The sequence below is a fragment of the Aedes albopictus genome, chromosome 1 (assembly GCF_035046485.1).
Source record: "Aedes albopictus strain Foshan chromosome 1, AalbF5, whole genome shotgun sequence".
NCBI lineage: Eukaryota > Metazoa > Arthropoda > Insecta > Diptera > Culicidae > Aedes > Aedes albopictus.
The window spans coordinates 81174064-81199966 of NC_085136.1; the positions used below are offsets into that span (position 1 = coordinate 81174064).

A 25903-nucleotide genomic window follows, 5' to 3' on the forward strand; every position below is an offset into this window, starting at 1 on the left:
CAACTGTAATGCACCTACAATTGCACCCGCTTTACCCGCGGCGCCACCCTCCTCCGTCACCGTCACCACCACAAACCCCGGTTAGATATCGAGTTTTACCTCTAGCAGAGTAGAGAGAGACCTTGCCACTGCTGATGACGCCGCCCCCTCACACTACTGACTGGTATGAAGTGACCACGTCCGTCGTTAGGCTAGCTAGTTATAGTTGGTGGATTCGCATGAGGGTGATTATTATTGAAATGGATATCGTGAGTCGTGACACCGGAGTAGGGGATTGTAGTTGGGCCGGAACGATCGCGGAATTCTAATTTCGCCAGTCATGCATCACGTTCCTCGCGAGATGGATGGCAGAATGGTTACAATGTTTTTTTTTTGGCAAAACAAGCGTAGCTTTCACGTCGATGCAGTTCCAGAATGTTCGAGTGATGATTCATTTCTTTTTCTGCTCTGTATAAACTGGCTAATGATATCGGATAGAGTTGAAAGCCATTTGATTGATGATAGAAGCATTACAGTCAATACAATGCAATGAGGATAATGAGTCGTTTAACCAAAAAAGGAAGTTTTTGTACCGTCAAGGCACCATTCACCGTGGATCCAAGAGGATTCGAGGTAGATAAGGGCTGTCATTTGACACCAGTCTTATAAACATTGTTGGTGCCGCTTTTAATTGCCTTCATTATAGGCTAAAGTTAAAGCAATATCCACAAAGGCAGAACATTTTTCACAAAATTTGGTGATATAGTACAATTAGTAAAGGGTAGTAGGGTCGCCTAATTCCGTGGTAGGTCACCATTCATCGTGTATGAGAAATTTTATTCTACTTTGTTTAAAAATGATCAAAACAACTCAGCCAAGGGAATTTTCTTCGTTTAAATTCGTTTCAAGTAATAACTTGCAAGATTTTATTAGAAAAACGAATGTTCAAATTTTCGATTTTTTCTCGATATATGGGACAATATGAGGCACGGTGAATGGAGACGATTGATTTTTAGGGTACCCATTTACCGTGCCTTTTTGTTTCAATTAAAAAGTACGAGTAATCGTACTTTCTTGTTAAACTTACGTCGGTAATGCAAAATACATACCTGATATGTGAATTTAATTGCTTCTTGGTGGAATAAAAACGTTACTACATTTAGTTTATCGCTTAAATCACCTTAGCGCAGTTTTCGTTTTTTCACTATGAATGCAGTGAACGAGCAGACACTCGCTTCATGTAAACACACTTTAGTGTCAAAATATTACTTTTAAATGTTTCTAATGAGCGTTTTGGCATGGTAACAATACATTAGTGTTGTATTGGTGAAATTGAAGGGAAATTGTCATATCATTCAATCATAATATGGAAATAATGAAAACATATTCGAAGGCACACGGTGAATGGCGCCTTGACGGTACATTCGCCATAATGAAATGCTTGGGGTGTTATCGATTCACAACGAAGGTTTTCGTGCAACACTCACTTTCAGGAGAGGAATAGGTACTTTTGGGTTTTGACCCTTAATCATTTCATTCAACAACTCAACAACAATGAGACGAGAGATGAGAGGTGAGGTATAAGATATGAATAATTAGGGAGTTAGTTAGTTAGTTAATTTATTTTCGACACTTTACACATTAGTGTGCACTCGTGTCGGTCGAAGTAATTAGGGAGAGATGAGAGATAATGATGATGAGATATGAAAGATGCGAGATGAGATGTGAGACTTAAGGCGAAACTGGATTGATTGATTGATTTGTCTTTATTAGAGAGACTTTCAGCCCTTGGCTGGTTCGTCTCTGCGAAACTGGAAGCATTTTCTCATTTTTTCGGTTTTTGATTTTTTATAAAATAACGAAGCAATATTTTCAAAATCGGTTTTCGTACACATGTAGAATATGGATCAAGGTATCTACTGATTTTTTTTCTAGATTGAAAATGTTTTTCGATTTTGCAGAAACCATTATTTGTGAAATTTTGTTTAAAAATGGTTTCTGCAAAAACTAAAAACATTTTCAATCTGGAAAAAAAATCAGGAGATACCTTGATCCATATTCTACATGTGCAGGAAAACCGATTTTGAAAATATTGCTTCGTTATTTTATAAAAAATCAAAAACCAAAAAGTGAGGAGTTTCGCCTTAAGCGATGGATGGGAGATGGGACATGAAAGACGATTGATGAGGAATAAGGGTTGAGAAATGAGAGATAAAAAAAAAGAGATAAGAGATGAGATATCAGAGATGAAAAATGAGAGATAGGAGATGAGAGATAAGAGATGATGAAGCTGGTGATGATGGAGACAATGAAAGATGATGCTGATGAGAGATGGAAGGTTAGAGATGAGAAATGAGAGATAAGCGCGGAGATGAGAGATGGGAATTGAGAGATAAAAGATGAGAGTTAAGAGAAAAATGAGAAATTAGAGGTAAGAGATTAGAGTTACGAGATGAGGGATGAGATGAGTGATGAATAATAAAAGATGTGAGATGATGACGATGAAAATAGATGAGGAATGCGAGATGAGAGAGGAGAGGAGAGACATGGGAGTTGTGAGATGGAAGATGATAAATGAGATGAAAGATGAGATATGAAATATGATAGATGAATGATAAGAGATGATGATAAGTATGCTGATACTGGTAGGAACATATTCAGACGTGACAAAATTTTTTTGCAGGGAGTCGAATACGGTGCAAAAGAAGCTATAGCTATAGCTCTTATAAGAAATAAGAAATGAGAGACGATGATGATGAGAGATGAGAGTTTTTCCAGGTTCTTCAGAAATTCCCTCTGGGATTCCTTTACGAACTTCCTTGGGATTTCTTCATTCCAGAGTCCATTCCCAGATCCAGAGAGGTTTTATTGGAGATAATCCAGAAATTTCTTCATGGATTTTTCAGAAATTCATTTTAGGATTATTTCTAAAATTCCTTATTCCTGAAGGTTATTTGAAACCCTACAGAGAATCTTCGGATTTTTTTTTTCAAGAATTCCTTGAGAAATTCCTTCCGGGTTAAGACATTACTCCAGAGATTTTTGCGAAGTTCATTCAATTTCACAAAAAAATAACTTGCAGAATTCTTGAAACAATCCTTGAAAAAAAAACATAGAAATCCAAGCAGGAGTATATGAAGGAATCCCCAAAAAATGCCCTGGTGTTACCTTTGGAAGTTGCAAGAAGAAATTCTTGTAAAATTTTCCAGGACAAAATATTCCAAAGAAATTCCTCCACATAAAGGAATCACTGGAGCAATTTCTAAAGGGATTCCTTTAGAAAATCTTTTAAGGATTTTTTCATTAATTCTTCCAGTGATTACTTCAGCAAGTTTTCCAAAAAAATCATTCATTACTTCGTACAGGTATTTCTCCAAGAAGTTTTTCTGGGATACCTTCAAAAATATCTCAAGAGACTTCTACAGAGTTTTAAGGATTTATTCGGGAATTTCAACAAGGGATTAATGCAAAAATTCTTCCAAGTAGTTTTACAAAATTTCCTGTTAAAATTTTTTTTTAAACTTTCAGATTCCTTCGGAAAATTTCCAACGGATCTTCGCAAAATAATCTTAGAAACATCTAGGGTGCGGGCACCGGTTATGGCCAGTCTAAGGAAAATCATTTTTATAAAAATAACCAATAATTCAATGAAAACTAGCAATCCCAAGTAACATTTTAAGTTTTGTTCGGCTCTACAAGAGATCTTCATGATCAATTTTATAAAACTTGCAATAAAACTGAATCATACATCAAAACCTCTTGATAACCTCTTTAAGAGTACCTTCCGGCTAAGTGGACCACTCTCGGAGAGGTTCTGCAAACCGCATTAAGAGTAGCAATAAACCCGTTTTAAAACCTAGTTGAAATATTTCCCATTCTCGATTGTTGTTGTTTTTTTTTTCAACAAAAACTATGACAGCTCAAGATGCAGAGAAGCTTCTTCGATGGCACGTAAAGTTCAGGAGGATACATCATTCGTAAGTAGAAAGCGATTATTTCAAAGCAGTATTTTAGTAGTTATTGTGCTGGTAGGCTTATGCGCATTCGAATTTACCGTGAATATTGGGGTTGCAGAATCATAAAATTAATGCGCTTCGAAAATAGTGAATATTATTATCTTGGAATTAAAAAAATCAATTTGTGAATTTAGTAAAACTATCCCGAATCACAAGAAAACTCAGCAGAGAGAGTTTATTTATGTGAGCATGTTATGAAAATGGTTGCAAACTACCAATTCATTGCCAATTTAAGCAAAATTAACTATTTTTCATTCACGTAAGCTAATTCTTCAATATGGCGACGACCATAATCAGCGAAAATAAAACGAAAGCAAGTTTACTTTTATGATGACCGCAATAAACCTAGCAGTGTCATAGTTTCTGCTTTTCCACCAACAGATGTCGTTACTAATCGAACGGATCGCCATCTGTTGAGAGTTTTAACAGTTTTATTGCGGTAATAATGATTGCCAGAAGGTTTACATGTCGGAAAGTTTTGTTTACTCTTAAAATCTGTCTTTATAGATATCTTCAAGTATGCTATAAAACATTTTATCAATGGTTTTCATAAAAGCAGTCATAAAACTGTGAGTTTTAATTATTGCTGTAATAAAACATTAATAAAAATCAAACAAAACCAATCAGCGATGGAATTGTTACTTGGGATGTGTCAAATGAAAGGTTTCGATCTATACTTTATTAGAAAAATGCAGAAATCAAGCTTATACTTGATTTTTGTATTAAAAGTAGCACTGGCCAAAATAGAAGCATTGCCGCAGTTTTGGTCATATTCTTAGCTTTGGTTTCTATTTTGGCCAATCACGTGTATTTCTTATGGGAGTGGCCAAATTAGAAGCACCCTGGCCAAAATAGATATATGGGAGGTAATTTTTAAAGAAAATTATTTTTTTCTTCCAGTTTTTAATCAAAATGTATGGTTTTCACAGTTAGAATCTACTAGTAAAAAATAAATGTATGCCGAATTAGATCGTAACAGGCTGAATACTGCACTATGGCCAAGACTCCGGGCTGGCCAAAACTGAAGCTTCAACCCTACAGAATTTAAATGCATGGCTGGGGTGCATAAATAAGAAATGTGCATCAATTGAGGCTTACAATGAGGGGAATTTGTGCATAAAATAAGTTTGGGCTTTCATGAGGGAATCTAGTTGGTGAGAACAGTTCTTGCTCCTGGGCGTTTGAGGTGGGGCTAAGGGGGTTTCCATAAAGTTCCCAGAGAGCCCAGAAAAGGGGGTTCCAAGGGGCTTCAGGGGCGTTTCAGGGAGTTGTTTCAGGGGATTTGGGGTGCCTTTTAAGGGCGTTCCTTCAGGTTTTGATGGCTTTTTAATGAGATTACGGGAAATGGAAATTCAGAGCCATTTAAATAGAATTTAGGGGATTTTAGGGACGTTTTAAGGTGCTTTAAGGACAGTTCAGGGGTTCTCAGGAGCCTTTAAAAGGCGTTACAAGGGGTTTGAGAGGCGTTTCACAGCATTTCAGAGTATTTTCAGATAATTTCAGGGGGTTTCAAGTGCATTTTAAGGGCGTTCCTAGAGCTTTTAGGGGCGTTTGATAGCATTTCAGGGGCGTTACGAGGTATTTCAGGTCAAGGTCGTATCAGGGGGTTTCAAGAACATCTTCAAATCAAATAGCATTTCAGGGGCGTTTCAAAGTATTTTGGGATGAGGTCTCATAAAATCCTCTGCAACTTCCTGAAACGCCTCCAAAATCCCCCTTAAACCCCCTCGGACCCCATGTAACGCACCTGAGACGCTCTGAAACCCCGAAAACTCCTTCGTAACGCTTCCGTAACGCCTCTGAATCCCGCCAAAAATGCTCTAAAACTGCCTGACATGCCTCTAAAATCCTCCTATAACGCCCCGGACCCCATGTAACACACCTGAGACCCTCCGAAACCCCCGAAAACGCCTCCATAAGGCCTCTGAATCCCAACAAAAATGCACTGAAACTTACTGAAATGCCACCAAAAATCCCTCTAAAATCCCCTCGGACCCAATGTATCGCACCTGAACCCCCAAAAACGCCTGCCTAACGCCTCCGAATCACCCTTAAGACCCACTTGCACCCCATGTTACGCACGTGAGACCATCGGAAACCCGCAAAAACGTACCTGTACCGCCTCCAAAACCCGTCAAAAATCCTCTGAAACTCTCTTCAATGCTTTCGAAAACCTTCTCAGACGACCCGAACCAAACACCTAACCCCCCCCCCCCTTAGACTTGCCCTGAGAGTGCCTGAGATCTCCTGGTACCCTGCGGAAAACCCCCAAGGGTTCCCAAGACCCCCTGAAACTTCCCTGTGACTTCCATTCGCTCATCCCTATAAACACACCCTGGCCGCGCGCCGTTGCAATAGTTACCGTCATTATTCAATATTCTTATGCACAATATTGGTTTTGAATAGCTTTACCTAGTTTAATGCAGGGCATAAAAAAGGTACATAAATTAAAAGTGCATAAAAATAACATGCATAAATTGAGGTTTAAGTGTATTTCTCAAAAGGTGTTTTGTATAAGTTCTGACATGAATTGCATAAAAATAACCAGCAGAATTATTGAAAGAATCCTTGCAGAAATATTTGAAAAATCCCTGTAAGGAACCCCTAAAAAAACTCCTGACGAAATCTTAGTGTATCATTGTGCTTGCCTCACAATACACAAATTCATGCAATAATAGCAGGCACAGAAAGCCCTTCAACTAATAGCTGTAAAAATGCCTAGATAAAAACCTTGTTTCTGGAAGGATTCCAGGACAAAAAATCCTAAAGGAAATCTGTAGTTATCTTTGCTTGAATTCTTGAATAAATCCCTGGGAGCATACCAAAACAAACTTCCTGAGATACATCATTAATCCCCAGAAGAAAAACATTGCAAATTTCTGGAGGAACAACTGAGTGATTCCATAAAAACATTTCTTAAAAAATTTCAAGAGGAATTCGTGGAGAAATCCGTGAAGAAATTTCTGAAACAATCTCTTAAAATTGTCTCTGGGGAAACCCCTGCAGAACAAAGATACTGGTAGTACTTGAAGAAATCCCCCAAAAAATTGCTAAGGGATCCATGGAGGATTTTCTGAAGAAATCCTTGGAAAAACTCCTGGAGATACCTCTTAGAAGAATTTCTAATACAAGTTCTGATGATGATGATGAAATCCCTGAATTCTGGAAGAAGTAAGTACACATAAAAACTTGAACATATTTTTGAAGGAAATCCTTCGAATAAATTAAAAAACAAAACACTATCGGAGGAATATTTGGAAAAGCTGGAGAATTCACAGTAGGTATTCAAAAAAGATTGAAAAATACCAAATAATGTATTTTTAAATAATTTCAACAGCAATTGTCGAGAAAATCTTCGTAAAAATTTCTGGAGCATAACCGGAGAAAATTCTGAAAGAATCCCTGAAGAAAGGTTTGAATGAATCCTAAGCAATTCCTGGAGGAATGCTTCTAGGAATACCTAGAAAAACTTCTGGCGAATTTTCCACACGAAGAACTTCTGAGGAATTTTAAAATAAATTCCTGAAAAAATTCCCGTTCTTTTCGAGCCAAAACTTTTTAACAGGTTCTCAATGATGAATGTTGCCAAAGACCGCTGTTATTGATCAATATTTTTCCATGCATGCTTGGACAGAAGACTCATGGACATTGGACACAATCATAGTATACTTGTTAACTTCTTGCACACCTTGCAGGACATCGTGTATAAAGATGCGCATGCGAGTGATGTGTAATAGCTCTACAGCTCGGAGAATCTTTTTTGAAAATTCTCCATGGTAATTCCTTTTTAAAATTTGGGCCACCATTAAATCATACGCTTAATTGTAAGATATAAATGTCAGGAACAAAATCAGTTCAATTTATGACGCCATTTTTCCCCATGTTTCCCCCAGAAAAGTCACCCAATACTGGTTTTCTTAACGCGACGCATCTAATATCAGTTTGCTTTACCCATCCTCATCAAAGCAAACGTTAAGAATGAATGTCAAAAGGTCACCGCACAGTATAGGTTCACACTAGCTCAATGATCTCGACGTTCATGGATCAATTCCAGTCATGAATCATATTTTTTCAAATTTGTATAACTTTATCTTATTTTTTATTTTACTCCGGGGATTTATTTTACTTCGCTAACTATCACATCGTGGTGAATCTCTGTAGGACGATCCCAACCCACCACAATACAAATTTGTCCACGACAGAACCACAGAACCTTCTTATGATTGCAATCGGCATCATATCGATAATGGTACGACTAACGTGGTTCGTGGTTTGGTCCTTTAATGACAAGGAAAATTCCTCTCGGATAATATATGTTTTACGTGGCGGTGGCAGTAGATCTGGATCGAGTCTTCCCACAAACTGGACACATGTTCAACTTCATTACGTTTTCTAACACTTGTGTTGAACATCGAACGTCAAACATCGGAGTACCCGTGTGTGCTACCGTACTCCGTGTCGAAGAGTACTCAAGTACAAAACTTGTGTACGTACAGAAGTACAAAACGAAAATCGATCCGACCGCAAACCGAGAATGGAACCCGAAGCGGCGTTCGGATTGGTAAACGATTGGTGCCAATCTGTTAATCGTCCCCAAGTAACACCGAAAACATAATCCGAAATAGCAACATATTTACTTTGTCCTACAGCAGTTGTTATGAAGTTTCTCGAAACATATTATATCATGGATATGTCGTTTTCATGATACCTAAAACTTATGCACAGTGATCTGCTATTTGGAAGTCTAATTAAAGAATATATTCAGTTTTCTCAAACAAACCTTGCATATTGTTTTCGATTATGTTGGGTATGTTCTATTTAAGTGCACTTTGATTCAACACGAATGTTGTTGTTGTTTTCGGATAACCAACCGAAATGGTATACTAGACATACGTAATGCCTGAAGTTCATAGGCACAATATGTGTTGAAAAATGGACAAATTAAGTGGAAAAATTGCAAAAAAAAAATCCACGTAGTTCTGGTGGGATTTGAACCCACGTCTCCACAAGTTCGTTAGACAGGGCGCGTTAACCAACTCCGCCACAGAACAAGTAACAATTCTGTGAAGTAGAAAGCCAACCTGAATCCAAACGCCCACCTTACCCCACGTTCGTGTTGAATTAGAGCGGTTGAATTAGAGCGACGGTCTCTCTATCGCAATAGCGGTCGTGCGAGGGATATGCGACCGAGTCGAACGCCCGACACACAGTGATGGTCTCATTCGCAAGTTGTGGATGAGCATGTGCTGTGGATAGGCAAACAGTCTCGGCACTAAAAATAACATGCTCTCACTGTTGTTCATAGGCACGCTCAGAGAGTGTTGGAAGTGGAGGAAAGAACGTGGTGTGAGGTGGGCGTTGGGTTCAGGTTGGCCTTCTACTTCACATAATTGTTACTTGTTCTGTGACGGAGTTGGTTAACGCGCCCTGTCTAGCGAACTGGGAGAGACGTGGGTTCAAACCCCACCTAAACTACGTGGATTTTTTCGCAATTTTTCCACTCGATTTGTCCATTTTTCAACACATATTGTGCCTATGAACATCAGGCATTACGTATGTATTTCCGTAATATTTTTCCCAGAATTCGGCTCATTGTGCTCTGCAAATTTGTTCCACAAATTTCTTCTAGAATTCCCCCAGGAATTTTCGTGGCTTTTTTCTCGATTTCTCCCTGAGCTTCTTTCAGAATTTCTTTCGGAATTTTTCAGTACCTTCTTAGATTTTGTCTACAGGACCTCTTTGACCCAGGAATCCAAGGACCGAGGAGTGACATTAACCTTTGTAACAACGTCACTCCCACCGTTAATATTTCATATTCATGCTTCGTATACGGAACGGTTGGTACGACATGTCTCCGTTCTTTGATTTCAATAACAATAACAACACTGCACAGTAGGCCTGGCCGCTTTAATGTTTGTAATACATCTTAGATGTGCTGCAAGGATTAATGATGACAAGAAAAATTATGCAATTAGTCAATTGTATCATTTTCCTGGATTCTTACAATGAACGGCTGTGTATGTGTAGACTAGACAGTAACTCCCGTACCTCTCTGGAAATTCCAGTAGAGATTTCGTCTAGAGTTTCTACATAACTTCTCTCCGAGTTCTTTTCATGATTTTTACTGAAATTCCTTTGAGGATTACTTCCGGTTTTCTGTCGGATTGCCTTCCTAATTTTCCTGGCGTTCCGCTCGTTATTGATTTATTTTTTTTTTGCAAAAAATGACCAAAATTTAACCTGTTAATTCTTCTGTGCATTTCCGAAGAAAAAAATCATAGGAAGGTATCTCGTAGGACTTCCGGGAGGATTTCCAAAATACATAAATTTCTTTAAAATACCAGGGTGATCTGCGAGAAAAAGTCCAGGAGAAAATCTTTGAGAAATCCCAGAAGCGCCACTCCGCAAGATATATAAGATGAAATTGAAAAAATAATGTTAAAAAAATGCGAAAAAACTCCCGCAATTTGTTCCCGAGTTTTCTCATGCAATTTTTCCTGGTTTATTTTGAAGTTTTTCCGGTATTCTTCCTTGAAAAAATATATTGAGAAAGAAATCCCGAGATTTTTTCTCAAAAACCCATCGAGAACTTGTTCCATAATACCTCCTTTGGCTGGAGGTGCATAAGTATACCTAGAAAGCAGGAAACAACATCGGATGAAATCTAGAAGACGTTCTGGAAACATGCCGGAGGAATTTCTTGCAATTGCTAGAAGCGTTATTCTCACAAATGCTCCTGAGATTTGACCCTCTATTCCTAGCGCAATTTTCCAAAATTTATTTTTCAGGTTTTCTACTGAAATTCTTTCGGGGCATAGAGTCGGATTTTTTTTCGAAAGGTCCATATCCATTCCAGGGTAAAAGATGGAATGAATTTCGGAACAGCTCATAGGAGAGAAACGTTGGCAAAAAATCGAAAAGAAATCTGGCAGAAATTTCAAAGAAATTTTCGAAAAAAACTTCTGGAAAAAACGAGAAATTCTAGATACATGAAGGAAGGAATTCCACGTAAATTCTACGAGCAGCTCTTTGAAAAAATCCAGAAGAAATGCTGGTTCAAACTCAGAGAAAATTTTCGAGAAAAAAAATCAGAAACCTCGAGAGCAGAAGTTTTTCCTGCAGGAACCGTGGAAGAAACTCTCGCAGGAGTTCTAGAGCAAAAAAGCAGTAGTGATTTTAGGAGAAATTCTGGGAAAAAACTCAATATAAAATCCACGGAGAGATTCCTGGATCCATTTTGGGACTTTAGAGTAGGTAATTCTAATACATGGTATGAAAAATCTTAAAAAAAATCATCATTCTTATGGAGAAATTTCGAGCAGAATTCTGCGAAAAGCCTCATCAGGAAAATTGAGAAAAATCTGCGGAGAGGTCCTGGAAGAAATATCAGGCAAATTGTGAGAGGGATTCTGAGGGTTATCATAGGTGAAACTTTAGAAGAAACTTCGAGAAAAATCTGTGCGGGAACTCCGGCAGAAGTAGCGCTGGAAATTTAATAAGATTGATAAGTCACAAGCTAGGGATTGGCTCAAGTAGATAATTAGCTGGCGCTAAAAACTCATGATTATGTGAATGCAAAAAATGAAAGAAAAATATTTATTGTTAACAAAAAGTGACTCGTGAAGTTGTGCCGATATCTTTCAATAATTGCTGGCTCCAAAAATACTCTCATACACATTTCCAAGCCGATTGGATTAGTAGTTTTCGAGTTTATAAGGCCCAGATAGACAGACAGACATTCATTTTTATGTAGATCGCAAATTAGTTTGATATGGAACGAACTCACCGATAAATATCCATCCCTGTGTCCAGTGAACATCTGCTTCGAATTGACGTTGACAGTTGACAGTTGACAGTTTCACTCTTATTTTTGTGATATGGGAGAATAACATTCTTTCAAACTTTCACAAAAATATAATAGTATGAAACGTGCTCACCAATGTACATATGTAACACCGGTGAAATATGCGGGAATCTCTTTGTCCCTACTTTACACTAACGCAGTGGTGCTCAGGCTGGAGGATACCGCGGGCCAAATTTGCAATTCGGGATCGACCTACGGGCCGCATAAAACATCGATGTACAAAAACAACAAAAAGGACAATTCTAAAGCATATTTTTTTTAAATCTGATCTGTTCAATTTAGATTTATAAGTTTGGTTGAGAAAAACGTTTGAGCTTCAAATTGAAATTCAAACGAACAATTTAGAAGTTGCCTCTAGAATTGCCCTGAAGCCACTTCAAGAACTTGTCAAGCAGCTTTTACAAGAATTTCTTTTGAATCGCTCCAAAAAGGTTTGCTGGATTTTCTCCTGAAATTTCTTGTGGAGTTGCTCCAGAAGGTTTTCGAGAAATTTCTTGAAGTTTCTTTTAGTTTTTCTAGAATTCTCTTGGAACACCTCCAAGAACTCCTCTTAGATTTACCATTGGAACTGCCCTAAAGTTACTTCAGGAATTCCTCATTAATCGTTTCCAAGAATTTCTCCTAGAATAGCTTCCGGATTTTTCTGAAAATTTTCCAGGAGTTTCTTGAAGATTTTAGTAAATTCTGTCCATAAGTCTCTTCTTAAGTTGATGAAATACTTCTTCATTAAATTTCTTCAAAAGATTTTTAACAATTGTTTTCGGAAGTTTCTTCAACATTATCTTCTAAAGTTGCTGCATAAGTTGCTTCAAATTTATTGTTTAAATTTTCCCCAGGCGTTCTAGGCATATTTTGTGTCTTGATGCAGTTGGTCCTGGAATCTTGTTTGTAGTTACTCCTGAAAATTCTCTTTTTGTTGACGAGGAATTTATTCTAAAATTGTGTCAGAAATTTCTGTTGGAGTGGCACCAGAACATTTTTCTAGGAGATGCTCCTATAATTTCCATGCAGTATCGCCACAACTTTCTCATTGAGTTTCTTCAGGTTTATTTTATCCAGGATGATTTGAGTTTCTCCATATATTTCGCTTAGAGTTGCTTAAAATTTTTCTCCAAAATTTCTTCCAAATTTTTTCCAAAAGGGCACAGGAGACGCTTTATGAATCACGCCTGAGTTTTTTTTTCTTCGTTCAGGAGTTTCGTTTGGACAATTCAAACTGGATTCGTAAGTTTTGTTTCGAAAAATGTGTGAGTCTTATAATAGAAATCCAAATAAACTGTGAAAATTAAACAATACATATTGGCAACCAAGTTGAGATTTGTTGAGAATTTTGTCAAAAACTTCGTGCTTTGTATTTTTATGTTCTTTGGAAAGACTAAATGTGAAATATTTGCTCAGCGTTGCATTGACTACGCTTAAAAACTGCAACTAATTTTTAAATGATTCAAGATTACATTTTTAACAAACTTTCATTTGATTCGTACCACTTATAAATAACTATAAGCTGGCTTCGTGACTTAGCTGAAATGCCGAAATATTTCGGAGTTACGATTTTGAATCTTAGCAGAACGGTTTGTTCTTTTAGTTTATTTATCATTTAATTTGTGTGCAACACTGTAAAAAATGATCAGCAATTATTTTTGGTTTGATTTTTTAATAAATTTGACGAGTTATTTCAAATAATCGTTCAAAAATTTCGATTTTTCTTAAAGTACTCCACGGGCCGCATCTTAAGACTTGGAGGGCCGCATGCGGCCCGCGGGTTGCAGGATGAGCACCACTGCACTAACGGGTCGTTGTCCTTAGCCCAGCACTCTTAACTAGCATACACGAAAATCAAAAAAAAAAATATTGAAGAATTAGTATAAGTTAAAATTAACGAATGAAACCAAATAAAACAAACAGAAAATCGAAAAAAGACCATCACAATGACGCTCACATGAGGACAACGACTTGTACCAATATCTTTTTGGTACTCAGTCTGTTTGATTTTATAATGTTTGTATAATACTTGTACAAATAGGGCATTACGAGAAGCAACCCCTTTCAAATTGCATACACCAACTACATAACGAGAGACGATTCACTGTATATTTGTAATGTGTCTATGTTCAATCGTTAAAAGATGCAGTACATGTACATCGTTCCTTCTTGTAGGATACTACAAAATTGATTAATTAAAATCTTAAATATCATTACGAACGGTAACAGGGATGGCATAAATAATTCACAAACTTTATGTTTAACTCTCAGTTTATTTACTTTCTCGTGAATAAGGTATTGATCTTTAGTTTTGGATTAACCATTTGCTTGAATAACGTTTGAACGCCTGAACTGATTTCAATAAACTAGTAAAAATTGTCATCAAAGATATGAAGACTTATTATTTAAAATAATAAGTCTTCGAATTTCGTCAGTTCGGGGTGGGAAAGGGGTATTTTTAAATGAAGGAGGATATAAAGGGGGGAGGGGGGCCGAGAGAGAGTTTAATAGGAGGCCCCAGGGACTTAATAAGAGCCTCGCTAGGTTTTTGATTGCGTTTTGGAAAATTCATGTGGGTTCCGCAAGAAGTTCAGGGAGTTTGTAAGGGGAGTGTAAGAGGTAGAATTGCGATAATTTAAATGAGAACAATATAAGGCGAGTTGAGTGCTACCACGCTGAAAAACGAGAATTGCTTATGTTGGAAGCTTCGCCTAATGACATGTATTGAAAGAGACTGTGAAAACAGAAAATTACAGAAATTAATTTTGTTGACTCGTCAAAGTTCGCAATAAAATCTTGTGGCACATGAAAGCAATAAATTTATAAATCAAATACAAAAAAAAAGTCCTTCAAAAAGTTCCATTCAACCACCAACCAATATAATGATAATGATGTGTGTTAATAAATACAAGAGTATGATAAAATACTAAATTAAGTATCCAAAACCTAGCAGCACATAGGGTCTGGGACCATTTGGGCAGGAGCACCTATTTTGGGCACTTGCTGCTACAACTCAGTCAATTTCAAACCGATTGACTTGAATTTTTGTTCATGGCTAGATACTGTGCCTAGCTCATCGTGTCTCAAAAATCAAGTCAATCGGTTGAAAATTGACTGAGTTATAGCAGCAAGTGCCCAAAATAGGTGCTCCTGCCCAAATGGTCCCAGACCCTACATTATTTGCACATTGAGGAAAAAAGTTGTTTACATTTCTTTCAATCCATTGTGTCTTCCCCTCCGTCATTCCAGACAATTCCTCGATGAATCGCAAATCCGAATACCGCCGCGACCAACCAAGCGAAGCGGCGACGACGCGCCAAGTTCCAAGAGCGCTCCAGAAGGCCGCCCAAAGCCGTAAGTAGCCATACCACTTCCTCCACTTCGTCTCGTTCAATCCGACACAACCATGGACACCACCGACGACCAATCCAGTTTTTGTCCGAACCATCCACAAACAAACCACTAAACAAACGACCATCTACTTCTACCGCCTATTACGTCAACTACACCGGCAACCCGGTGGTATGTGTACCTTGTACCTACACTCAGCCAAATAACCTTAAGATTTCCATAGGGCCCAACTTATGAAACGGCCTTTAAATAACACAGCGCAACATTTTTTTTGTCTCAAGAGCAAGCTTATGTGTCTACGAAGGATTTTGGGCCGCTGAATCAGAATCTGGGCTCAGATTTGCTCTAACACGTCACAGTTTTGAGCTATACCTCAATTTATAGGGCAAAATATGCGATTTTGGGCTTTTTTGACTGTAAGCCATTAAGCAAGGAAATATTTTTTTTAAGCAATCAAAAGGTTAATTGGTCAATTTACATCTAAATTAACGACTCATGCAAAATATTTCGTTTTACCTAATCAAATTTGATAGATTTAAGCATTTTATGTTAGTATGAAAACTTGCATGCAACTTTTGGAGGGTGACTTGTATGGGAAATATCGTACCTAACATAAATCGCTTAAAACTATCAAATTCGATTTGGTTAAACGAAATATTTTGCATAAGTCGTTAATTTAGATGTTAATTGACCAATTAACCTTTTGATTGCTTAAAAAAACATTTCCTTGCTTAATGGCTTGCAGTCAAAAAAAGCCCAAAATCGCATATTTTGCCCTATAAATTGAGGTATAGCTCAAAATTGTGACGTGTTAGAGCAAATCTGAGCCCGGATTCGGATTCAGCGGCCCAAAATCCTTCGGAGACACATAAGTTTGCTCTTGAGACAGACAAAAGATTAATTTTTGTTACGCTGTGTAATTCATAATGATTCGAATGAATTTCATAAGGTTACTCTATGACGCAAAATCGTCTCACAGCTTGGCTTTTATTCATGTTTAGCAACATGGAATTCTCAAGCGTCGGTAGCCGTGTGGATAAAACACGGGCTCGGTGATCTCGACATTGATGGATCGAATCCAGTTTTAAGTTTTTTTTGTTCTTTTCATAAGTCTATCTTATGAAAATTGTCATAGCAAGCACGATAAATTTTCATAAGCTATTCTTATGTCATCCATAAGAATAAGTTATAGCAAATTTTCATAAGGTATTTCGATGAATTTCGCTAGTTTTTTTCGCTGAGTGTACTCCGAAAAAGTTCTTCAAAATTCAAATTCGAATCCAATCATACAACTCTGAAGCCAACGACGACTCCGTCGTCGTCGTCGACCACGATACGCGCGTTGCGTAAATACCTTGACCGTGAAATGGCAAATTGGCTCAAACAATTAAGACCGCGTCGCCGCCGACCAAAAACAAACACATCGTGGGCTCCGCACGGACGGGGAGAGGTGTTTATGATCGATGTGATGGGTGGTAATAAACATTAATTTAGGTTTTGCCTCTATACTAAGTTCACCATAGCTTGAAGGAGGGAGCACTATTCGATTGCTGTTTGCTTTGAATCCGTACGGTCGAATGGTCGAACGCAAGCATCATCGGGCATATGAAGAGTTCATATGGGTTCAAGTCCCAAGATCCGGCGGTTGTGATCAAGTACCTGTTGAACAGTGGAACGGTTAAACAACTTTTTTTTTGCAAACTAGCTAGCAATGATCGATTGATCAATTCGCGATGGTTATTGTGGGATCATATTGGATTGTTGATCGAGTAGATTAGCAATCAGAATTTAGTATGTCGCAAAAAAACTCGGATATCAACAACCATTAAGAACACACGCTGAAGCGTGAGCCACAAATACGTAAACCACAGACAAACAGACGTCTCATTCTACTTACTTCCCATCGTTTCCCTTTTAAACCAGTAATTTAAATATACTGTAGTAAGCAAATCACGCGCTCACGACGCTCGCATCGTTTTTGTTCCTATTTGACGTTTGCTCACTATCGCCATCTACTCAGCGGTTTTGCGAAACACAGAGTAATTAGCATTGGGCGATTATGTTTTCGTGACGATGACTTTAATCGCAATTTGTTCCAGGCGATACGTCTGTTTGTCTGTGCGTAAACCCTACAGTAACTTTTGGAATGCGACCTTTCCAAGTTTTGATTGTCGAGTCAAGTGTTCGGATTGGATGAATGTTGTAAAACAAACTCCATGACGTTACACTTCGGCTTGACCTTGCGTGGGGAGGCTAGCAATGAAAATGGTAAATCTCAAGAGTTGTAAAACAAGCATATCTACGATCTCCGAGAGTAACACGCATTGCATGTTGTGCCAGCATATAAGAAGAAGTGATAATGTGCTGTATCTAAGTGAGGATTTACTTGTCGTTGAACATCAGTCCTTTTGGTTGTTATTTGTTTAGCTATTATACTTCTATGTTACGCAAAGTGATGTTTAGGTAGTGTTTTTGGCTTTAAGTGTAGAATTCGTGTCGTGAAAAGTGTCGGATTTTCATCTTATTTCCGTCATACTAAGCCACTAGCGTGCGCAGGGTTCTTGCTTAGGGGGGGGCAATACAATGATGGTGCAATATATGATCATGGTGCAATATAGAATCATGGTGTTACACGCAATATGAATTCCCAAGGAGCGGTTTCAACATGATGTGGTGCTAAAATCGCCAGGCACTTCATATTGGGATTCTGGAGAAGGCTCCGGGTGGTGATGATTTCAAGGCAATTCGAAACTTTATTATGAAGTCATTATTACGATTCTTATACAATTTTATAAACGTATCAAATACAATGGAAAATATCGACAAAATTATCATTTATAAAAAAAAATAATGTCGTTGTGAAAGAATTTCAATCTTGAACAATTAGTGATGCAAGAAGTGGAGAAGACTTCATAGATTGAGTCAGAATTCCTAGATCAAAAATTTCGATCGGAATCCTTGTTGCAATCTGTAGAGATTCCTCCAAAGATACGTGCATGAATTCCTCCACGGATTCCTCCAGAAAATCCTAAAAGAATTTACTTTTTCAGGAATTTCGCGAGGAATTCCTCCAGGGAATCCTCCATGGATTTCTCCAGGATATTTTCCAGGAACTTCTGCAAGAATTCCTCCAGGGATTCATAAATGAATTTCTTCAGAAATTCCTCATAAAACTATTCGAAAAATTCCTCCAGAAATTATTTCCAGAATTCCTTCATATATTTCTCCAGAATTACCTCCAGAGATTCCTCCTAAAATTTCTTCCAGGAAAAATCCTCAAGTAATGTCTGCCAGAAATCTCCTAAAATTTCCTCTAGGACTTGCTATACGGATACCTTCAGAAAATCTTAAAGGAATTTCTCACGAATGTCTCCAGAAAATTCTCAAGAAATTTCTAATGAAACTCATCCATGAATTTCTTCAGAAAGTCCTTCTAAATTACACCAGGAATTCCTCCAAAAATTCATCTAAGAATTACTTCAGAAAGTCCTAAAGGAATTTCTCACGGATCTCTCCAGAAAATTATCAAGGAATTTCTTCAGCAATCACTCGAGAAATTCATCCATGAATTTCTTCAGAAAATCCTTCTAAAATTCCCCAAGAAATTCTTTTAGTAATTTCTCGAGGAAGTACGCCAGAAATTCCTCCAGGACTTCCTTCAGAAAATCCTAAAGGAATTTCTCACTGATGTTTTCAGAAAATTATTTTCTGGAATTCCGCTAGGAAATCATCAATTAATTTCATCAGAAAATCCTTCTCAAATTCACAATTCTTCAATTCTCAATTTCTCGAGGAAGTACGCCAGAAATTCCTCCAGGAATTTCTCCAGAAAATCCTTTTGGAATCTTGCCAGAATTCGCCCAGAGAATCCTAAAGGTATGGCTCCCGGAACTTTTCCAGATATTCCGCGACTAATTCCTCCAGAAAATTCTCCCCGGATTCCTCCAGAAAATCCTCCACGGATTCCTCCAGGAATTTCTCCAGGAATTTTTCAGCAATTTCTCCAGGGATTCATTAATGAATTTCTTCAGCAATTCCTGAAAAAAAATCTTTAGGTGTTCCTTCTGGAATTCCTTCAGAAAATCCTCGAGGAGTTCCTTCAGAATTTTTCTAGAAATTCCTCAAATAATTTCAGGAATTCCTCCAGTAAATACTCCAAGAATTCTTTCTGAGATCCCTTCTGAATTTCTTCTAGGAAAAATCCACTAGGAATGTCTGCCAAAATTCCCTAAATATTTCCTCCAGGGATTCCTCTAGGAATTGCCCCACGGATTCCTACATAAAATCATAAGAAATTCCTCGGGGAACTCTTCCAGGAATTCCTCGAGAAATTCCTCCAATGATTCCTCCAGGAAGTTCTCAAGAAATTTCTGCAGAAATTCCTCCCGGGATCCATTCATGAATTTCTTCAAAAATTCTTCAAAAACTCCCCCAGAAATTCCTCCAGCAATCTTTTTAGAAATTTGTCGAGGAAGAACTCTAGAAATTTCTCCAGGAATTCCTCCAGGGATTCCTCCAGATAATCCCCTATGAATATCTGTCAGAATTCCCCGGGAATATCTCCCGTAACTGTTCCAAGAACTCCTCGAGTAATTCCGCTATTAATTTGTCCAGGGAATCTTCCACGGATTGCTCCAGGAATTTCATCAGGACTTTTCCAGGATTTTTTTTTCAAGAATTCCTCCAGAGATTTTTTAATGAATTTCTTCAGAATTTCCTCATAAAATTCCTCCAGGAATTCCTTCAGAAATTAATCAAGAAGTTCAGATGTTCCTCCAGAAATTGTTCCAGTAAGCCTCATATATTTCTCCAGAAATTCCTCAAAATTCCTTCAGGTATTCCTCCACTAAATACTCCTAGAATTCCTTCAGAGATTTCTCCTGAAATTTCTTCCAGGATTTTTTTAGGAATGTCTGCCAGAATTCCTCCAATATTTCCTCGAGCGACTCCTCCAGGAATTGCTCCACGGATTCCTCCAGATAATCCTAAAGAAATTTCTCACGGAACTCTTCCAGGACTTCCTCCTAGAATTCCTCGAGAAATTTCTCTAAGCATTCCTCCAGGAAGTTCTCCAGAAAACTCTCAAGGAATTTCTTCAGGTATTCCTCCAGGGAGTCATCCATGAATTTCTTGAGAAATCCCTCAAAAATGCTCCAGAATTTCCTCCAGAAATTGCTTCAGGAATTCCTCCAGGGATTCCTCAAGAAAATCCTCTGCGCATTTGTGCCAGAATTCCTCCAGAGGAATGTCTCCCAGAACTTTTCCAAGATTTCCTCCAGGAATTCCTCCTGAGAACCCGTTTTCCTCCAGGAAATTATCCCGATTTTTTTTCAGGAATTTCTCCAGGAACTCCTCCAGGGATTCATTGGTATTTTTTTTTCAGAAATTCCTTGAAAAATACTCCAAAAATTCCTCCAGGAATCCCTTCAGAAATTCCTCGAAGAGTTCCTTCAGACATTCCTCCAGAAATTTCTCCAGGGAGCTTTAATATTTCTCCAGAATTTCCTCAAATAATTTCTCTAATAAATACTCCAGGAATTCCTTCTGCAAATACTCCAGGAATTCCTCCACAGATTGCTCCAGAAATTTCTTCTAGGAAAAATCCTTCAGGAATGTCTGCCAGAATTTATACAATATTTCCTCCAGGGATTTGTCCAGAAATTGCTCCACGGATTCCTCCAGAAAATTCTAAGGCCCCGAGATGAACCAACCATCTAGTTGAAAGCCTCTTAAATAAAGACAAACAAATAATAAGAAATTAATAAATTCTAAAGCCATTTCCCCCGGAACTCTTCTAGCAATTCCTCCTGAAATTCCTCGAGCAATTCCTCTATGGATTCCTCCAGGATTTTCTACAGGAAATTCTCAAGGATTTTTTCAGGAATTCCTTCAACGATTCATCCATGAATTCCTTAAAAAATTCCTCGAAATTTCCTCCAAAAATACCTACAAGATTTGCTCCAGGGATTCCTCCAGAAAATCTTCTAGAAATTTCTGCCAGAATTCCTCCTGATAATCCTAAAGGAATGTCTCCCGGAACTCTTCCAAGAATACCTTCAGAAATACCTCCATGGGTTCCTTCAGGAATTTTAACAGGAACTTTTCCAGGAATTCCTTCCGAAATTTCTCCATCAATTCCTCCAAGAATTTCTCAAGGGATTTCTCCAGAAATTCCGCCAAGGATCCTCCACATAATCCTAAATCAATTTCTCACGGAACTCTTCTAGGAATTCCTCCAGGGATATCTCCTTGGGATTCTCCAGAAATACCTCCCGGAATTCTTCCAGGGAGTGCTGCAGAAATTCCTTCAGGACTCCTCCAGGAATTTCAGCAGGTATTGCTCGAGGAATTCCTCCTCGGATTTCTCCAGAAATACTAAAGAAATTTCTCCAAGAACTCTTCCAGCAATTCCTAGAGAAATTCCTCCAGGGATTCCTCCACGGACTTCTAGAGGATTTTTTTTCTCGAATTTTTCCAGAAATATCTCCTGGGATAACTCCAGGAATTCTTCTAGATATTACTCCAGAGTCTCCAGTTAGCTTAGTGGTTGAGGCTATGGATTGCCAATCCAGAGATGGCGGGTTCGATTCTCGTTCCAGTCGGGAAAAGTGTATCATTGTACTTGCTTCACAATAAACAAATTCATGTAATGGCAAGCAAAGAAAACCCTTCAATTAATAACTGTGGAAGTGTCAAAGAACACTAAGTTGAAGCGAGGCAGGCCAAGTCCCAGTGGGGACGTCGAGCCATAAAGAAGAAGAAGATTACTCCAGAAAATCCTCTTAAAACTTCTCCAGGTAAGGTACACCGGGGCAAGTTGAAACGGGTGGGGCAAGATGAAACAGCGGGTTAACATGATGTTATCTAATAATGGTGAACATTTTGAATGCCATAACACATAGTTTTTGACTCAAACGATCTTTTAACGAAAGAAAAAATTCCAAATTGTATTGAAATCTATTTCAAAATTTCGTGTTTCATCTTGCCCCACCCGTTTCAACTTGCCCCGGTGTACCTTATTGCTCCAGGAATTCCTCTAGGTATTCTCCCAAGAATTCCTCCACGAATTTCTCCAGAAAAAAAATCTCCTGGAACTCTTCCAGGTATTCCTTTAGAAATTCCTCGAAAAATTTCTCCAGGGATTCCTCTATGGATTTCACCAGGAATTTCTCCAAGAATATCTTCGAGAATTCCTCCAGGATTTATCAATGAATTTCTTCAGATATTCCTCAAAAATCCCTCTAAGAATTATTTCTGAAATTTCTCGAGGAGTTCCTCCTATCATTCCTCCAAGAAGCTGCAAATATTTTTCCAGAAATTTCTCAAAGAATTCGTCCAGGAATCCCTTCGGAAATTCTTCCAGGAATTCCTGTATATTTTTTTCTCAGGAATTTCTCCAGAGAAAAACCTCCTCCATGGACTTATCCTGGGGATCCTCCAGAGTTTCCTCCAGGGATTAATTCTGGGCTGCAAAACGGTGAGCAGATAAGGATAGCGTTAAGTAGAGCGATTCCTCAAGGGATTCTTCCAGAAATTGATCCAGACATTCGTCCAGGAAGTTCTCCAGAAATTCGTCCCGGATTTTTTCCAGAAACTTCTCCAGGAATTCTCCACGGACTCCTCCAGAAATTCGTCCAATGATTCTTTCAAAGATGCCTCCAGGGATTCCTCCAGAAATTCCACCAGGAATTCTCACACGGATTCTTCCAAGGATTCCTTCAGGAATGCCTTCACTGATTCCTCCAGGGATTCCTCCAGAGATTTCTCCAGGAGTTCTTGCGAGGATTAGTCAATGAATTCCTCGAGAAATTCTTCTAGAAATTCATGTAGGAATTCTTCCAAAAACTCCTTTAGGAATTCCTCCAGCAATCCATCCAGGAATTATTTCATGAATTCCTCCACGGATTCCTTCTGTAATCCCTCAAGGGTTTGATCCTGCAATTCCTTCACGGATTCCTCCAGGGGATTTCTCTGGGAATTTTTCAGAGCTTCCTCCAGCATTTCTTCCAAGAAGTTCCTTATGAATACCTCCAGGGATTCCTCCTGGAATTTCTCCACGAATTCAACCAGGAAATCCTCCACAGAATTCCTGCAAATTTTTTTTTATAATTCCCCGAGAATTTCTCCACAAATTTCTGCAGGAATTCTTGCAGGGATTCATCAATGAGCTTCTCGAGGATTTTTTTCTAAAAACTCCTCCAAATGTCCCTCCAGATATTTACTGAGGGATTACTGCAGAAATTTCTCCAGACATTCCAGAAGATCCACCAGGAATTCCTACTCGAAAACCTCCAGGCAATTTGATATATAGAATGCTAAGATGAAGCATGAGGTTTGGAGATGGTGTAAACATTAGCTGCTGCATGAAAATCAAATTGCGTGTGGCAATAAAGGTGCATGATGTCACCGTGGTGTATAGGATCCCTAGATAACACTGAGATCATTGGGATGGTGCATGGAATGCTGATATGGAGCTTGGCATTCAAAGATGGTGCATGATGTCGGTATGATACATTGGAGTTAACATGATACATGAAATGCTATTTTGATGTACGAAATTTCATATAATAATAATAATGGTGCAATAAATATCTAGATGATATAGTGATCGCCACGATTACGCTTGAAAAGCTTTAGTAGTGCATGAATTTTAACGATGGTGCATGATTTCACAATTAGACACATATTTTATTCAAAGATGGTGCGTGAGATAGTGCCTAGATGATTTTGTTAACATCATTATGGTGCATGGAATGCAAAGAAGTTGCATGATGTCAGTATGGTGCATTAGCTTCACCATGATTCTGTTATACTCAACATGTTTCATATTAAGGTACATTTGCAATTCGTTCAATGGCGCAGGAAACTCAATGTGGCAAAGAAACCAACATGGTCCAGGTACGTGGAATGCTATTTCGTATGCGAAATGCCAAAATGGTGCATCAAATTCAAATGTAAACCACATCATAATGGTGCATAAAATGTCAAAATAATATAGGGAATTAAAAAATGGAGCATGGAAAGCTTTGTAGAAGGCGCATGATGCTAGTGTGCTGCATTAGTTGTCACCGTTATTCAAAGATTATCAACATGTGTAATGGTTAGGTGCGCGAATTACAAAAATGGTGCATAGAATACAAAATAGAAGTATTTTATGTGGTGCTCATAACATAATGGTGCATCAGTTGCCTAGATGATATAACAAACGCTGAAATGGTGCTTGGAAAGCTTTGATGGTGCATGAAATTTAATGATGGTGCATATCAGTATGATACATTCGATTTCTAGTTGATTAAATGACAGTGCGCATCATGCGTGGATACCAAGATGATTCTGTGAACGCTTTGAAGAAGGTCTATGATGTTAGTGTGCTGGCTATTTTGTATGGCTAGGTGCACGAATTGCAAAAATGGTGCTTGGAATTCAATGTGTTGCCGAAGTCATCATGGTTCACGTCGTACATGGAATACTGTTTTGGAATACGAAATACCAAAATGGTGCAAGTTATTCAAAAATGGTACTGACATCACTAACTAGTTAGTCTTTCAGGACGCGCGCCATCAATCAGCAGATACTGCACCGTGCTCGCGTAGTATACGACGAGCGAGGTTTTTTGGCAGTGTTGTAACAACAGCATGCATCCTGAAGGGTTAAAAGATGGTGCGCGGGATCAGCATAGGTGATTCGGAGAACATCATTGTTTTGCATGGGATACTAAGAAATGTGTTTGTGGTGCATTACATAGTTGCCACCATGATTCAGTGATTTTCAGTGATTCAGTGATTAGATCGAAGGTGCAAAAATGGTGCGTAGAATGTAATGTGGTGCGGAAGTCAACATGGATCAGGTACATGGTGTACGATATGGCAAAATGGAGCTTATGAAATTCAAATGTGAAAAAAATGCTTAGATCTAGGCTTAAATGACGCGTGAGATGGTGCTTAGATGTTTCTGTGAACATCATGGTGGTGCACCATGATTCCATAAGTAGGTGCACGAATTGCAAAAATGGTGCATGAAACTCAATATGGCACAGAAATCAACATGGCCCAGGTACATGGAATGCTATTTTGTATGCGAATTGCCAAAAGGTGCATGAGATTCAAATATGAACCACATCATAATGTTGCATAAGTTTCCTAGATGATAAAGTGAATGCCAAAATGGATGGAAAGGTTCGAAGAAGGTGCATGCTAGGTGATGCATTAGTTGTATATGTTGTTATGTTGCATGGTTAGGTGCATGAATTTACAAAAATGGTGCAAAGAAAACAGAAAAAAAAGTATTTTAAATGATGCTCACGCCATAATGATGAATTAGATACCTAGATGATATGATACACGCTGAAATGGTGCTTGAAAAGCTTTGATGGTGCATGCAATTTTATGATGGTACATATCAGAATGATGTATTAGATTACTAATTGATTAAAAGACATTGCATGAGATCATCATAATGCGCGGATACCTAGATCATTGTGCGGACATCATGATGGTGCATTGAAAGCTTTGAAAAAGGTGCATGATGTTAGTGTGCTGTATTAGCCGTCACCGTTATTCAGTGATACTCGTTATTTTGTGTGGTTAGGTGCACGACTTGCAAAAATGGTGCTAATAATTCAATGTGGTGCTGAAGTCACCATAGTTCACGTACATCGAATACAGTTTTGGTGCATGTTATTCAAATGCGGTGCTGACATCACGAATTAGTT

General features: G+C 38.3%; 1 protein-coding gene across 1 annotated transcript in view; it reads left to right on the forward strand.

Moving 5' to 3' along the window:
- Nucleotides 1–25903, forward strand: part of LOC109421982 (short-chain dehydrogenase/reductase family 16C member 6) — a 144558-nt gene that overhangs the window by 13930 nt on the left and 104725 nt on the right. Inside the window, exon 2 of the mRNA XM_019696615.3 lies at nt 15091–15195. Within this exon, the coding sequence (XP_019552160.2) occupies nt 15091–15195 (105 nt within the window). The remainder of the gene's footprint in view (nt 1–15090; nt 15196–25903) is intronic.